The sequence below is a fragment of the Oryzias latipes genome, chromosome 11 (genome assembly GCF_053564925.1).
Source record: "Oryzias latipes strain Hd-rR chromosome 11, Olatipes_Hd-rR_3.1".
NCBI lineage: Eukaryota > Metazoa > Chordata > Actinopteri > Beloniformes > Adrianichthyidae > Oryzias > Oryzias latipes.
In genome coordinates this window covers 21540171-21558057 of record NC_136247.1, presented here as the reverse complement: position 1 = coordinate 21558057, position 17887 = coordinate 21540171, and the positions used below count along the sequence as shown (strand labels likewise).

The window sequence follows — 17887 nt, the reverse complement described above, 5'->3', positions numbered from 1 at the left end:
ATAATTCTCTAGCATAGATTTACACCTTAGCTGAGCATTGTAGACTGTGAAAAAGGATGATTTTGGGCAGAACACCGACAAACTATAAGCATATTGTTGCATTCATGGAAATGCCTGTTGTACTTTGCTTCTGCGCCTCACTGTCTTCCCCCTCTGCAAAACTCACACAGTGTAAGTCAAACAGCTGCGTGTATCAACAGCAGGGGTTCCTCTGATAAGTCCCCTGGATGCCGTGCTGAGAGCGGATTTCTTCCACATCACATCCACACACGCAGACACGGAGAGGAAAAAATAACACACAGTGAACGTGAGCCAAGCGGCAAGTCGAATCTGTGCCAGTGAATAAATCAGACATCTGCAAAAAAAAACACAAGTGGCACTAACAGACAGGCGTACAACCAGATTTAAGCTAAGACACAGCATTTGTTCAGATGTAAAAATACACATAAATATACAATATTTCACACAGGGCAGCACAATAGATACATCAGAACAAGCTGAATATTTCAGAGATGTTGACGGTCAAAAATAAATCAAAATCATGAGTTTCAAATATAATATTTAGGTACTTTAACAGTTGTTTGAAAGTAATGTTGTTGGGATCTGGCCTTCCTGACACAATCCTTTACTTTATCCGTGCTGGGGACCGGCACAGGGATACCCAGACTTAGGACCCTGTATGGCTACATAGTTTAGGCAACAGCATGAAGAGTCTTGTCCAAGAACCGACATTGGATTAAGCTCATTGCTCCCCCTGGAAAGGGAACCCTGGTTTCCTGCACGCCTGTCCTACACACAGCCAACTGAGCTGCTTGACAGTAATAACACTCTTTTTAAATTTATTTTAATTATATTCAATTGTAATCAATTAATTATTTAGTTTGACTATATTTTCCACACTTTAAGGTACATTTAAAAGCCTTATTTTTTCCCCCCACAAATGACAGTACGCCTAACTATCCGGATTGCCTTTCATATGGATTCATTCTGGTTGTACTTACTGATGTTGAAGCTATTTTGAGAGGTACGCATGGCTCTCTGTCCAAATGTTTTTCTGTTCCAAACAAGTTTGGGTGTTATCGTCATTATGCTAACGTGGCTAGCGTGAAGCGGTGTGGGACTGCGTTTTGTAATGTGTCATTAACAAGATGGAGAGTTAGTATAGTCACAGCAGGGTCTGTTTTAGTCTATATTTTGACGTGTTTATGGCCAGGCATCCTCATTTTGGTGATTTTACTCACATTTCAAAAACTGTCTCCGATTCTAAAATGGTAGTCAATAATATTATCTTTTAATAATGATTATTGAACCAGAAAAATACATGAAGTGCTTAGTTTCAGCATGTTCTACTACCACTTTATTCAGCCTCCAGCTTTTTCGCTCAACACTGCATCTTTGCTTTATTTATTTCCCGAAGGTTTTTTCAAAAAAGATCAAATAACATGCTAACATTAGAATAATCACAGCCATTAAATAATTATGTCCTGTTATAAAGCACAACTTCCTTTTTCAAACTAAACAGACGATTGTAGGAGGCTTGTGATAAATTTACTCCACACCCTCTTTTTTCTATTGCTTTTTCTAGGGGTGCAGATATCAGGCCAATTTATGACGAAGATTTTCACACTAGGGTGGTGAAGCTCATAAGAGATGCTGCATATGATGGTGTAAAGGTCATATATTGAAATCAAACAACATGCAACTAAAACACCAGTACTGGTGATATATGATTTGTTGACTCAAGGCAAGTTAAAATGCTGTAACTGTTTAGGAAAAACTGTCCTATATATTGTGAATAAAAATAAAAAAAATTCAGAAGATACATTTTTGATCATGTCAGCAACCATTTTCATCTTATGTTGATAATGCAGCTGCAAAAAGTTTCTTAAGGAATCAAGCATCGATGTACGTTTAGTTGTAAAAAAAAAAAAAAAAACATTTTCTAAAAATATGTATGTGCACCACCAGTCAAGTGTTAGAACCTCATAGTTGAAGGTAGTACAGTCCACTTAATAGCTAGAAATGGTAATAAATAGTAACTACCAGAGGCTAAAAAGAGGTATGGTTGCCTAAAACCAAACAATAGTTTACATGAATGCACAAAAGTGGCCCTAAGTAGAGAACAGAAAAGAGCCAATTTACCAGCTTTATCAATTTAAGGCTGATTATGTGCTATGGAGGTTGATGAAGGCTGAAGTAATTCCTACAGTTATTTCCTTCTTCTGTATTATCTACAACGTCCTCCATCTACAAATCATCATTGTAGTGCTATACCCTTAGTTTAACCAATAGGATCCTATGGTGACATCAGTGTAACAGAAAAATGTCAGACATGGATTCTGTGATCCACTTGGTTTGTGGTAAAATACACATAATTTTATTTTTAGGAAAAAAAACTGGGTCTGGGTTCTTATGAAAATGAAGGAACTCTGCAGCCATAAGGAAGGACAAAAAGGCAACTAACAATGTTCACTTACAGAGGAAGCCAACGTGTAAAGTGAGAGCAGAGCTGTTGGACAGGACAAGTTAAAAAAAAAAAAAAAAAAAAAAAAAAAAAAAAAGTGAGAGCAGAGTTTCATATCAAAAGGTGCTCAGTTGGAAAAAAAAAGGCTAATTTGATTAATTGAAGATTAAAATGCAATCTGGTCTATTGAAAGATTTAAAGAAATGTATTTGGACCTTAACTTGCTTAATTGGGGTATTTTCTCATTTTTAGAGTAATACAAGACATTACACTTAATACTTTTTATTAAAAAAAAGAGAAGCATTGGACATTTTTGCAGCTAGCAGGTGTGTTTATAACATTTGAGTGTGTGTGTGGATAGGCCCCGCCCTTTTTGTACTACATTTGAACCTTACCATAATGATAAACAACCAGTAAACTTGTTGCTTTATGCTGCTTCATGGTCTTATCCCCCTTCCCCTCCTATTATCACCCTCCTACCCCCCCCTCTCTCTAACGTCCTTCTCTCTTCTGCCCTTCTTTCCTTTTCCGTCCGGTCCAACACCAAAGATTTTCAAACATGATTGAAATTAATAAAGTTTGGCCTCAATTACAAAAGGGGTTTATTCAGACATACCTTTGGTTTGTCTGAAGATTAATAACCCCTCTTGTTAAAGTAAAATATGTCCAACACAAGAGGCCTTCAGCTCTCATCTGTCTGCCTAGCTGTTGGACAGGACAAGTTAAAAAAGGGAAGCATTAAAGTTCCACTCCAATAAATGTTTGAATCTGGAGCAGAGCAAAAGCTTGTAATTAGGACGTAGAAACTACAGTTGACAGGCCACAAGCTCTCTGCTTGTCTTCATTCTGATTCATCCATGTGTAGACAAATACATTCACGTACATCTTTGTTTTCTTTGTGGACGGCTGGATAGCTCCAGTATTGCTAGCCATTGTCGTTGCACCTTCAACATTAGGTTAGGGGTGTGAGGGGCTGTAAGCTAGCGGGGTAGCATGTAAATAAATCTGTGATGGGAAGTGGGGGTGGGCTTACTCCATGCCAACAGTCCCACAACTCAGAAGTGAATTTCTTATGAACTTTACCGCTCTGCAGAAACTATGTCCTAGAAAACAACACAGCTTTCTAGATTTGAGTAAAAAAGCGAATAATCTTAAATAAAAGACCACTGGGAACAGTTTGAAAATAGATCAAAAGATGATGGGACTGGGTCTATATGTTGTTCCAAAACGTAACTGGTAATGTATTAGTAATGTCACATTTTTTAACTTTAAAAAATAAACAAATAAAACAAACCGTTATTAAAATTATGCATTATGCATATCTTCTTAAAATTTTGACATGAGTGTGCCATAGTGTCACATATGGAAATGAGTCATTTGAGTGACACGGTTTAGTCATCTTGTTAGCAGTTGACATGCCAACAATCTGCTCAGTGAGCAGAGAGAAGCTTCCATTTTCCCAGTGTCATGTGCATGTCACCCTGAAAGTCTTTTCTTTCTTTCTTTGTAATTCTCCTCTTTCCATGGCATCAAGATATTTTTAGATAGTTGGCACTGATAAATAAGATCAATTTAAACAAATTAGAAAAAAAACAAGTGTCTGCTAAACTGTTGTGCTTTACTTGTTGATACATGTCTATACTTTCTGATACGTAAATTCTCATTTAGCATAAATTGAAATTGAAAGGGACTGAATTGAGTTCAAGACCTGACATTTCTTTAGTATAACTATCAGTCTGAATGGTCTTTTTCTCCACATTTCTATAACACATTTTTCTTTCCATATATATATATATGTACATATATATATATATATATATATATATATATATATATATATATATATATATATATATATATATATATATATATATATATATATATATATATATATATATATATATATATATATATATATATATATATATATATATATATATATATATACATATATATATACACACACACAATCTATCACACCAGACAAGACCCAAGGTTTAGGCTGTGCAAAGAGGCACCTGAAACAATCCAGCACATAACTGCAGGATGTAAGATGCTGGCAGGGAAAGCATACATGGAGCGCCACAATCAAGTGGCTGGAATAATTTACAGGAACATGTGTGCAGAATATGGACTGGAAACCCCAAGGTCAAAATGGGAAACACCTCCGAAGGTGGTAGAGAATGAGAGGGCAAAGATCCTGTGGGACTTCTAGATCCAGACTGATAGGATGGTAATGGCGAACCAACCAGACATTGTAGTGGTGGATAAAGAGCAGAGGAAAGCCGTTGTGGCAGTGCCAAGCGATGGGAACATCAGGAAGAAGGAACATGAGAAACTGGACAAATACCAGGGACTCGGAGAAGAACTGGAGAAAGCATGGAAAGTGAAGGTGACAGTGGTGCCTGTGGTAATTGGAGCACTCGGGGCAGTAACCCCCAAGCTGGAGGAGTGGCTACAACAGATACCTGGAAAGACCTCAGACCTCTCAGTCCAGAATAGTGCAATGCTAGGAACAGCTAAGATACTGCAGGACCCTCAAGCTCCCAGGCCTCTGGTAGAGGACCCGAGCCTGGAGGAGAAACCACCCGCGGAGGATCAGAGGGGCTTTTTATATAGAAAGCCAAGGCCACAACACAAAGTATCACTAGAGACATAGTTGCAGTGAAAATTAAAAGCTCATCTGAAGTCAAATATGTTAATTTTTTTTTGCTAGACATTGAACCTCCCCATTCAAACATTTTTTTCTGCTTTTAGCGTTGACAAACCATTCAGTCAATAGTTCAATCCAGTCACACTTGTATTAATAAGTTAAACAAAGACAAATTCTGACCTTCATAGTTAAGTTTGAAGCCATGGGCAGATACAGCGAAGTCGCTTGTAAGTCTCAAAGAGAAGATGTTTCCTGTGCTGGTAACCGGAGGAGGTATCTGGAAACCTGTTAACCTGCGGGGGAAGCACACGCATAACATTATTGTAAACACAAACCATTAGAGTACCATCAGGAAACAGCTCAAATAAGCACTAACTCAAACAGTAGCCCATCCATTTTGATAAAAAGAAAAGCACTCAATAAGATCCCTAGAAGGATATTTACAGTATATTACCACATTTCTTTTCAATCAACTTTATTCATTGTGTACTAATTTAAAAAACATTTTTCAATATAAATGGCTAAAACAAAACATTTTTGCACATATTAGACATGAAAGCTTTGCTTAAGTGCGGTTTCAAAATTAATGGGTAAGAAAATAACCAAAGCAAAACTATGGATTGATTAGAGTAAAAACAATCAAACAGAAGTCATAGGGGAAGGGATGTCTGTCTTTTATCTGCCCTCAGTACATCTCAGCTTGTCATCACAAAATTTGCTTTTACTTGGCTGCCAAAATAAATCTTTAGCAATGAATTTCAGTAATCAAACACTCAAGAGGAGGGAAAAAAAAAGAAATAGAAGTCAAGCTGCAACTGAGATGCATTTGGCGTATTTGTTATTTATTGATTGTAAAGAATTGCTCTTTCAATTTTTTGTAAAATGTTCTTTTTGTTATTTCCAATTTTTATTTATATTCTTCTGGATTTTTTTTAAACCCTGGAACATTTTTTGGCCACATGTGAAATTGAATATCTTTACACTATTCAATAAATATGTCTATTGTAATAACAGGCACATGATGCTTGGGTCAAGGGACTGATGTTTACTGGAGCTGGTTGGGTTGATTTTTCAGACAAACCGTGCATGTAAAAAAAAATGAAAGGTTGCTTTTATTGAATTTTTACAAAAAGAAACAACTTGTACAAATAATTTAAAAAAATCCTTGACTGAATCTACGTCATCTAAAAAAACAAAACAAAAAAATCTACTAATGTTTTTAGATTTTTTTCAGAGAAAACAATTTCTTGTAACGTGAAAAATATATATATTTTTTGACACTGTAAGCTAAAATATATTAAAACACCAACATTAAACCGTTCGGACCGATCTGTGAAAATATTGTCTGACATTAAACCAATCCAGAGCCTGGAAAAGGTTGGGGACCACTCCTCTAACCCAATTCAATATTTAATTTGTCCATGTCTCACTTGGGGAGAAGTTAACCGTCAGCACATTAGCACAGTTTATTTTCTTTTATCTCTCAATGTACTTTCAAGGCTAAGGATGTGTTTTTCTTCAGATATTCTGGAAGATGGGTATACATGCTTGCACATGCACATGTGAGTATATTTTGTACAGATCTCAGAGCAGTCATATTAGTTTGAGTGAAAATTTGCCTATTATTATTATTATTATTATTATCAAAACAGCCAGCAGGAGTTGGAAAATCCAAAATTAAAAAGGGGGGTTGACACTAAAAAATAATATTATACAGATTTTTTTTTTTTTTTTTAAAACAAACAAACAGCTGAGCTACTGTCATTTAGTGTTTCTGGATTGCATTTTATCATCTCAATGGTGCACGTCCAGATGATTCTATTCAATGTATTTTGTAGATGTAGATGAAATCAAGTGTGATCACACTAGCATTTCCATTACACATTTGCGCAAAACTTTATGAGAATTATAGAAATGTTGAAAAAAAACAATTTCCCAATCACACTGTTTCCATTCAATCATAAATATGAGAATGAACACATACAAACTTACACGATAAATAATTCAAAAACATTCAAAAACGGATGTGATCAATTCTTTATAGCAGATACATTCAAAGTCCTGCCACAACACTAGCGCTCATCACCATCTTTTTAAGGAGATGCCGGCATTTTATTCAGGCCAAGGAGTGGCAAGCTCCTTACATGTGGGAGGGGCTATGAAGACAATGATTTTGCCTTCGTTGCCACTGGTTGGTGATTTTACAGAGGAGCTGTTGATCCAACAATTCTGCATGACACACTCAACTTTTGACGAGCTGTGAAATGTTGTGGGACCTCTCGTGGCGCCCACTGTGCAGTGCCCAAGATTGTTGGTCACATGACTCATCTGATTAAAAAAAAGTGATTCCATTGCATTTTTGCGAAATATGTCAATTTTGATACACCTTTTTTTTTCCCCAAAAAAAGCAAGTTGTTTCGAAATTTTTCGTGTTTCCATTAGAAAAATTTACTGTTTTATCACAAATCCTATTAGTGCAATTTCATAGTCAATAGAAATACAGCTACTGACAAGGTGCAAAGTGCATATCTATTTACATGTTGAACAAAAAGGTCTCCCTTTTTGTTTGAGATATGCTAATTATTTGATAAAGGAATATGAATGAATCAAATTGATCAACTTTGAATGATGGATATAATCATTATCATACACGGAAAATACTTTTCTTTTCACGCCATCAGTCCTTTCTTGCTACAGCACAGAAAAACATCATCTTGTAATGTTTGATACTGCTTTGACATTCTGTGTGCCCTTTCCTACACCACTGTTACATCAATATTAGTTCAAATAATCGTCCCCAGAACACCTCTACACTTAAGCCCAAACATACATGAACATTGCTAAATCAATAATATTCTTCCTTGATCTCAATTCCCAGATCACATCCTGACAAATCAGGCCTTTAGCTATATGTCAAAAACAGGTCAAAAATATCGCTGTGGGAGACATGAGAGGAAGGAAAAAACTTGAATCAAAAGTACAACAAGGGACAGAAACATTCAATTGGAAATACATTCTTTCCTTGAGGAAAGAAATGTGTATGGTGGTGCTACTTCTCCAACTAACTGTTTCACATCAAATACGCAGTAGCTATAGGAATTTATTCTGTCAAAACATCTGTTTAATGCAAATTGTGATCTCTTAACATGTTTTTGGAAGATTCCTAGATTTTAGAAAACTCAGTTAAATGCAGTTTCCATAAATTTAAAGCTTAGATTGTCTTGAGGGTTCATACAAACAGCAACAACCATTAAACCAAACAGAAAGAATGAGTATTATTGTAATCAATATAATTAAAAACAAATCAAGATTACTACTATACAATTTACTTCTCATTCCAATGAAACCAAATTGTCCAACAGCCAACATGAAAGACCAACAGATTGCATCGAACGGTTTCTGCAAAACTCATTTACAGGTACATCTAATATCTAATCATGATCTGATTTCTTGGGTTATCAGATTTTTCAATTTGCAGTGTTGACTGAATAATCCAATGTCCTTTATCTGATAATAGCCTACGTGCACGATAGAACTTCCGGTTAACTTCCGTGTTTCGAGTGTAAGGCCGACAACTTCCTGTTGGTCGTGTTATTGTTGTGGGGAGTTTTGTTGAGTTGCTAGTTTTGAGTAAATAGGAGCGGATTTCGGGTAAAAGAAAGGCGTTTGGTGTTTCAACGCGTGACAAAGACATCACAACATTGTTTTGTACCCGTGTGCGAATTTGTCAAAGTACAACAGTACTAATATAAGCTTTCATAGCTTTCCAGTATATGTGTCGGTGAGAGCTGAATGGATGGTGAGCACGACGGGAGGACTTTACCCCAAGCAAGACGAGTCGTGTTTCGTATTTGCAGCAATCGGAAAGAAAATGCGTCATGTAAACACGCCGTTCGTAATACTTTGCCCCGGTCAGATTCGTTCGGATCAAAATTTCTTTCCGATCGAGATAGCTGGGTATACCGATCGTTGTTCATGTAAACGGTCATTCCGATCGTGTGTCACTGCTGCTCTGGGTTACGTCATGCATAGACGGTGTTTCGCTGAGAGAAAGCTTTGGAGCGCATATGGGACCGACCAGCGGCTCTGCGGACGCCCCGCGTAAAGCCCCGCTCCGCTGGGTCTCCCCTCTCTTTCACCCCTCACGAGGGAGATGCGGGGGGGATGCGTGTCCACTGACTGAGGTCTGGACCCGCCATCCGAGCTCTGCGTTCGGGCTCCGGTACCAGTGGACCGAGTGAACCTCTCTGAGCAGAGCAGCCGGATTTATTGATGTGTTTGAGGGGAGGGTGCTTTGTTACGTGTGCGTTTTGTTATGTGTGAGAATTCGGACTGCGAGCCGAACCGCCGCTCTGGGTTAGCGGCTGCCGGACTCACGAGGACAGAGCAGAGCACACAGTGTGTGTGAGCTTAGAGCAGAAATGCCGCTCAGTCCTTAGAAACTGTTCAAAAAAAATCACGACACATGGAATTATGTTTCTAATTGTGCCCCGACAAATAAAGGCTGATCATTTACGTGCAGCCAGGATGCAGATTGCAGCGTTTCCCGCATGGTTTGTCCTGGATTTTGTCTCCATCAAAAGGCTAATGTTGTTAGCCCGTGTTGTTAGCCTATCCTAACACTGGGTTGTTCTTCACTTCTGTTCTTCTTCCACAAAAAAAGCACTGACCACACGGATTAAATATAAAATGATGAGCAAACAGGCACTTCATAATATTCATAAAATTAATAAAAGCACGTTTGGAAGATCGCTTCGTATATTACGAGCTGTTGCATAAATATGTGACAGCACAGGTTTGTTTACAACGGGACACATTTTGTTTCGGTATTCTCGACACTATATATTTTAGACACGATATTTTGCCCATGTAACCACGCACTGGTCGACAATCCTGTAGATGTCGTTCACGTCGATTTTCGGGAGACCTTGTAGAAAACGGGTGAAATATACCATCTTTCGCAATCAAAATCTGCCGTGTCGCTGCTATAGAAGTCGCAAACCGGAAATGGTCGGCCTCACACTCAAGGCGGCGGAAGTAGAACTCCTTACTTTCGTGCACGGAGCCTATAGCAGTTATTCAGTAAGATAACAGATTAACACGTGTAGATTTCTCCCAGATAGGCGGGAGGCGCTCTGATATCACCTGGCATGTGTCCACCTTTATTTGATCTGCTTGTAGTTTTACATCTTTGCACACCAGTGCAAAATGCCGTAGACAAAAGTACAAACACACTACAATAAACAGAACACCAACATTTTTTGTTTATTTTGTAGACACACATCCTCGCACATTTTCACCCAGTTACCAGAATATTGAAAGCATGTAACCAGACGTAGTATGCTTCTTTGAAAGCAAAAAATAAAAAAAATGTTCACCTAATAAAAATTATTCACTATGGTGTTAGCCATTGAGTTAGTGAATGGGTTGTCTGGTTATGTGGAGTATTGAAGAGAGGGGAGTGCAGGTGTGTCTTGCAGTTTCTCCAAGGCTGGTGCAAATACCTTTTTGACATTGTTGAAAATGGAATGTACAACTGTTGTACGTGCAGTAAATTTATCTGTAGATATTCGTATCTTACACGCACGTCGGACGTTTGGGTGATGTTGTTGTATGGTGCCCTTATGCCACACTCTAGTTCAGGTGTCCCCAAACTATGGCCCGCGGGCCAGACCCAGCCTGCCCACCCTTTTTAGAGGGACCCTTTTTATTTTTTTGCATCATTATTTTTTTAGGCTGGCCACGTGATCAAGACTCATGGAAGCATGGAAAACGGAATCCCTGGTAGTGTTTCCTCATGTCATTCATTCATTTTCTATTCTGTTTTTTCCTTTCGGGGTCACGGGGCTGCCGGAGCCTATCCCGGCCACTTGTGGGCGAAGGCAGGGGATGCCCTGGACAGGTCGCCAGTCTGTCCTCATGTCAATAAAGCTTATTTGATCATAGTAGTAGGTTTAAAGGTTGTCATCTGGATTTGGTTTTTTAAAGTTGAAGTTGTTGCACCTCTCATCCAAAAGGCTTTGTCAATTCTGAAATAGCTGGTAAAAGAGCTGGTTTATATGTGCTCATGGGGGGGGGGGGGGAGTCAGACATGAAACTGCATAGTATTGTTTTCCGTAGACTACATTGGTTTCGGGTCATTAGGAGTTGTTCTCAGTTTGAGTTGGGGAGACATTGGCTCCCCTCCCCAACCTGATCATCTCTTTTAGCTGTTAATGACCTAGGTGAAACTGGTTTGGTTTGTTTGGGTGTCAGAACACTGCTGTAGATGAAGTTTCAGGTCTGACCTCTACCTATGAGCACATATAAACCAGCTCTTTTACCAGCTATTTCAGAATTATCAAAAACCTTTTGGATAAGAGGTGAAACATCTTAAATTTTCAGAACCAAGTCCTGATGACAACTTTTAAACCTACTGCTATGATGGAATCAACCTGGATGAATGAGAGTCTTCATAAACAAAGCTTATTTTCATTTAAATGTGAGCCAATCTAAAAATGTTGTTACTGCAACCTCACTTTGCCTCAGTCATAGAACTTGAGCGTGACCCAGCCCCCCCATCAGAACGGAAAATTGACAAAAAGGTTATGTAAGGGAAACCTGGGAAGTTTATCAGTGAGAGCAAACAGTGGTGTCTACTAGGCTAGCCTCCTGAAAACCTCCAAAACTGGATGTTAAGAAAAGAACACAAATACCTTAACATGCTGCTCATGACTCATTTAAGAGATTCTGCTCTTACAACTTAAGTTATGTAAAGAACCCAAAGAGGGTTATATGTTTTTTACTGGTTTCATAAAGAGTGTTATTATATATTTGCTGATTATTTATTTTTATTTTTTTGGTGAAGAACCCAGAGAGGATTCTTTGATATCAGATTGGGTTATTAATATATGGTTATGTGTGGCTTTCTGGGATACAATAAATGTTTACATTTAGGCAACCCTGAGATCGTCACACTTTTTCTGTTTTAAACTGACCCTGGCCCCCAATCAGAGAATGGAAACGTCATGTGGCCCTTGCTGGAAAAAGTTTGGAGACCCCTGCTCTAGTTAGTAATAAGGTGCAAGTACCAGCCCCTTACTGACCCTGCACAAATTCCAAATGCATGGGGTGTACAAGTGATACGCAAGTGCTTTAGGACACCCATGAGGGTCAAAAAAAGCAAAAAATTCCACATGACATCCCTGCATCTCACCTACCTTACCCTTACTTTACTCTGCATGTTGTATGAGTGTTTGCTACGATGTGTCGCTTGCAGTATGTGGATGGAAAAGATGTACATATACATTTTCCCTCTACAGGCTCACCAAGCGGTCTATGATCTTGCCATGTCATTCAGGTCACCAGATCGGCCTATTTTTCACCTGCAGACAGCCAGTATATAGCCATTAGGGCTTTTGTGATTTAGGCCTTAGCGAATATGATTGCTCAGTTACAGTTCATGATTTCACCAAGAGCAGTTACAAAACACAGTATACAAAATTTAATAATAAAGGGTGCAAAGGCAAAGTAGTTTTTATCCATACTTTGTATTCATTATAAGCCTACAGGATAGAAGGCAGAGTCCAAAAGCTCTGACCATACTTTGTGATATTAGTACTTCTTAATTTTGCAGAACAAACATTATAACTAAAGATTTATTGCAGATGATGATACTTCTTTTCTTTAAAAAAAACATGTATTCTTATCAAAATTTACTTTCCTGTGAACTTTGATTTCTTTAACAACTTTGTAACATGCATATGCTTAACTACACCATCATGAAATAATCAAACTGTCACATTCCTCAAACCCATGTACAACAAAGATGGTACAATGCTCTAAAATAAGTCATTTATTTCAAGGCTGCAGTAGGTGAAGTTGTATAACTGATGGCTTTCTTGTTTATGTTTAGTACATTCCATGGAAACAAGAAAAAATACTTACAAATTAAATTTGAGGAAAAGTGTAAACTCATGCAGTAAAGTTTACTAGCTGTCCTCCAACAACATTTAATTATTAATAATTGGAGGTGTGAAATAGATTTGCACATAGATATAAAACATTATTTTTTGACATAGCTTATCTAGACACGAGCATTTATCTGCTTAAGTTAAAAATTTATTTTTTTTGTTTCTTCATTTGTCTCCCCCCCATCTTCTTCATGTACTGTAGATATTTTTTTCATTTGTTTTCAAAGTTCAGCGTCTTCAGTGTATGATTGATTGAGCACATTGGTCAGAGTTGCACACATACAAAAATGCACATGCACACTGGCATACAGTCCTATATCAGGTTGCATTACTTGTGGTCAGCAGTCCCTGCTGTCTTGTTAATCACATGTTTACTACCTATCCTGAACTCTGTATGCATTTCATTACACCTGAGTATTTGTATAACTGAGAGGGGGTCCTTGACCAGAATGTCATGCTATTCATTATATTAGTCAGACACATCAATTTTACAGCAGAGGCAACAACAAACAGATAAAAGCACCAAAGCTGCAAACCTTGGTGACAGTTTGACTTATTCCTTTAACAGGCACTATTTATCAAAGTTGGATTAAATAGGAAAAAATAAAAGACATTTTAGCCCCACTAAGTGTCATAGTGTATAAAAGCTGAATAAAAAGCCAAACATGACCCATCCAAAGCACAGTGTCTGAAAGTTAATTTGTTTCATACAATGTTTAATGAATAGCAAAGATGAGAACAGATACAGTGGTGGACAAAATAGTTGGTACCCCTCAGTTGAAGGAAGAAAGTCCACAATGCTCACTGAAATGACTTGAAACGTTCAAAAGTAACAATGAATCAACATTTATTGAAAATTAAATAATAAAAATCAGTCATTACTTTTGAGTTGTTGATTAACAGAAGTATTTAAAAAACTAACTAATGAAATAGTTCTGGACAAAAATGATGGGACCCATAACTTAATATTTTGTTGCACAACCCTTTGAGGCAATCACTGCAATTAAACTGTTTCTGTATTTGTCAATAAGTCTTCTGCACCCGTCCACAGGTATTTTGGCCCACTCCTCATGAGCAAACTGCTCCAGTTGTCTCAGGTTTGACGGGTGTCTTCTCCAAATGGCATGTTTCAGCTCCTTCCACAGATGTTCAATGGGATTCAGATCTGGGCTCATAGAAGGCCACTTCAGAATAGTCCAACACTTTTCTCTTAGCCATTCTTGGGGTTTTTTGGCTGTGTGTTTTGGATCGTTGTCCTGTTGGAAGACCCATGACCTGCAACTGAGACCAAGCTTTCTGACACTAGGCAGCACATTTCTATACAGAACGCCTTGATAATCTGAAGATTTCATTTGACCTTGCACAACTTCAAGACACCCTGTGCCAGATGCAGCAAAGCAGCCCCAAAACAGCACTGAGCCTCCTCCATGTTTCACAGTAAGGACAGTGTTCTTTTGGTTGTTGCTTCATTTTTGAGTCTACCAACATAGATCTGATGTGCCTTACCAAAAAGCTCCAGTTTTGTCTCATCTGTCCAAAGGACATTTTCCCAGAAGCTTTGTGGCTTGTCAACATGCATTTTTGCAAATTCCAGTCTGGCTTTTTTATGATTTCCTTTCAACAGTGGTGTCCTCCTTGGTTGTCTCCCATGAAGTCCACTCTGGCTCAAACAACGACGAATGGTGCGATCTGACACTGATGTACCTTGATCTAGGAGTTCACCTTTAATGTCTTTGGAGGTTGTTCTGGCCTCTTTGGATACAGTTCCAACTATCCGTCTCCTCAATTTGTCATCAATTTTCCTCTTACGGCCACGTCCAGGGAGGTTGGCTACTGTCCCGTGGGTCTTAAACTTAATATGTGCCACTGTCGTCACAGGAACTTCAAGCTGCTTGGAGCTGGTTTTATAGCCTTTACCCTACAAACACCTTTACAATGTTTGTCTATAATTTTGTTTCTAATGTCCTGGGACAATTCTCTCCTTCGCTTTCTGTTGTCCATGTTCAGTGTGGTTCACACCTTTTCACCAAACAGCAACGTGACTATTTGTCTCCCTTTAAATAGGCAGACTGACCGATAATGGGTTTGAAAACAGCTGTGATGTCAATTAAAGGACATACCTGAGTCCATCATGACCCCCTGGGCAATTTGTTCTCAGTCTTTGATGGAGGTACCATCATTTTTGTCCAGCCCTATTTCAGTAGTTTGTTTTTTTAAATGATTCTGTTAATCAATAACTGAAAAGTAATGGCTGATTTTGATGATTTAATTTTCTATAAATTTTAATTTATTGTTACTTTTGAACGTTTCAAGTCATTTCAGTGAGCATTGTGGACTTTATTTCTTTCTTTTACTGAGGGGTACCAACAATTTTGTCCACCACTGTAGATGCAGACACACAGACAGAGTGTGTCTGCGATGATGTGACAGAAAAAAACACTTTTTCATTTTTCCTCAAGACTATTTAAATTACAGAGCTACTTTTGCAAGTTGTCCAAAAATCCAGGAGCCAGGACGTGTGAGTGACAGAAAGCAGGTCTTGGGAAAGCACAGAGAACTAAAAACAATGACAAACTGTCAGGAAACAAAAGCAACTTGGTTGGTAAGAGACGTGACGACAACACAATGCAGGTGTTCACACAGCTACACTTAGCAAAATACAACGAAAAGCAACCATTACAAAAACCAAATATGACACATAGAACCTGGGAATAAAAAAAAGGCAAGAACAAACTAGAACACAAAAGCAAAGCAGAAAAAGCCCCTAATGACACAAACATAAACAAGAACAATGGATTCTTTGCACCACTGTGAGGGTAACAAAATTCAAAAATACATACAGTTTCAGTTTATGTTGAACTGTGTAATCCTTTTTTCCTGTTTGCAGAGTTTACACTGCAGTGCGTCGACTTGCTTGTTTGTGACTGCCCACGTACATTTGTATGAACATTCTTTTTCAACCTTGGCTTGCAGCAGTGGAAATGGTTATGCTTCTAAATCCCTTTCAGCCTAGCTGTGACATGGAGGGACGGCATATTCTTTTCTGGTGCAGCATCAAGAAAGACGCCACTGTTGTTATGAAACTAAGGGCAGGTGTCATGCCTCAGATGAAATAGGCACATAGCTGTAGAACTATGTTTGTACAGAATGATCCCATATCATTCTACACACAGAAAAGCATATGGGATTATAGAGCACACAGTCAATGAATGGTCTATTTTTTTTAATTATGTCATTATACTATAAGGCACACTGGTATTAGTTGCATAGGGTGAGACAAGAGTCAGATATGTTTGTCAGTCCATTAGACTGACACGTTATCCACATTAGTGAATTCCCAATAACTAAAAGTCACAACCTTATTTGCAACATGTAGGAAAACAGACTGATAAGACCTCTAAAATAAATGTTACGGTGACTACGCTAACTCCAAACCTTTATGTAACACATAAAAAAACGCAGTTGCTTTCATGCAACACTGCTACACCTTATTTTTGTTAGCATCTTCACAATAACACTTAACCAAACATTTTGACAGAGCGCTGTGTAGCTCTCAAAATCACTTCGCCATCAGAATTAATCCAAATATAAGGTTTGGATTATCGGATTATAAAATGCACTGATTTAAAAAATAATAAAAGAAAATATTGAAAAAAATGCTTTTGAACAACAAATGCAAATGAACAACTCCACTGTTGTTCCTTTGTTATTATTCTGAGCTCTGAATTTTAATATTTACAGTCAATTTCCAAACCTGTCTTGCTCTGTGTACAGTGTTCAAAGATTGCGATCTTCTTTGCTGCATAATAAATATTACATTGCTAAGGTATCATGTCAATTCCTCCCCAAACTTTATTTGCATTTTAAAATATTTTAAGACCTTGTAAAATCTCAAGGTAACATGTAAAATCCAATTTCCTTCAGAAAATCTTAGCAGCCCTTGAAGAATCCTACTATTAAAAATAAAAACCAATTAGGGAGATGCAATATATATTCAAGTATAAATAATAAATTAATTCTATAGTTTCCCATAAAGGAACCACAAAGGCATATGAAAAAAACAAATATATCCTGTGAAAATATATAGGAATGTCAAGATTTTTCTCAGATAGGATTAAGCTTAAATAAGGGCATGCGTTTCGCTTAACAGGTGACAATTGATTTGGCTAGCTGGATAGTGAGCAATGCCCCCCTGAGCCAAAGTTTGTCTAGGCTGCTGCAGAGGACATCACTCATCATTTGACTTGACTCATGGGATCGGGAAAACCAGCGGAGGGGCCACACATTAATAAAGGAATACGCAAATAGTATGTGTGGGTGGAAGGGCGCACACCTGTGTTTTGTAGATAGGTAGAGATAGATTGGATGTGTCCTGTGGCATTTAAAAGTAGGGTGTCAGGCCTGACAGCTCTTTAAAAAGAGAGTCGTTAGTGAGACGTATGGTTGGAGGAAGACATGAGATAGGACGCTGAGTACGGAGGAGCATAGGAGAGAAACAAATACAAAAGTGAATTGTGCACACTCGGACGACACAACAGTATTTTTCCACAACCTTTCTTTGCCTTAGCTTCATTTATTGTAATATCTTTGCTCCATTTCATCAAACTAGTTTGACATTATGACATATTGGTCTCAGTTATTGGGTCACTGGTGCACAACAGGTTCACAAAATATTGAGTACTTAAATTATTTTTCTATCAGACGCTGGTTTGTTTTTGTTAAACGTACCGACATGTTTTAGTGGAATACCTTCCGCCTTCGTCAGGGTCGTCATCAGGTGGTAGTGTGTGACGTCTTTAAAAACAGATGATTGTGACT

The 17887-nt window shown here is 38.0% G+C and overlaps 1 protein-coding gene across 9 annotated transcripts in view; it reads right to left on the bottom strand.

Moving 5' to 3' along the window:
- csmd3b (CUB and Sushi multiple domains 3b) overlaps positions 1-17887 on the bottom strand; it is a 478594-nt gene that overhangs the window by 339278 nt on the left and 121429 nt on the right. For all 9 annotated transcript variants that reach the window (XM_078954985.1, XM_078954986.1, XM_078954981.1 and 6 more), the window contains exon 3: positions 5298-5410. In XM_078954985.1, coding sequence (XP_078811111.1) covers positions 5298-5410 — 113 coding nt within the window. The remainder of the gene's footprint in view (positions 1-5297; positions 5411-17887) is intronic.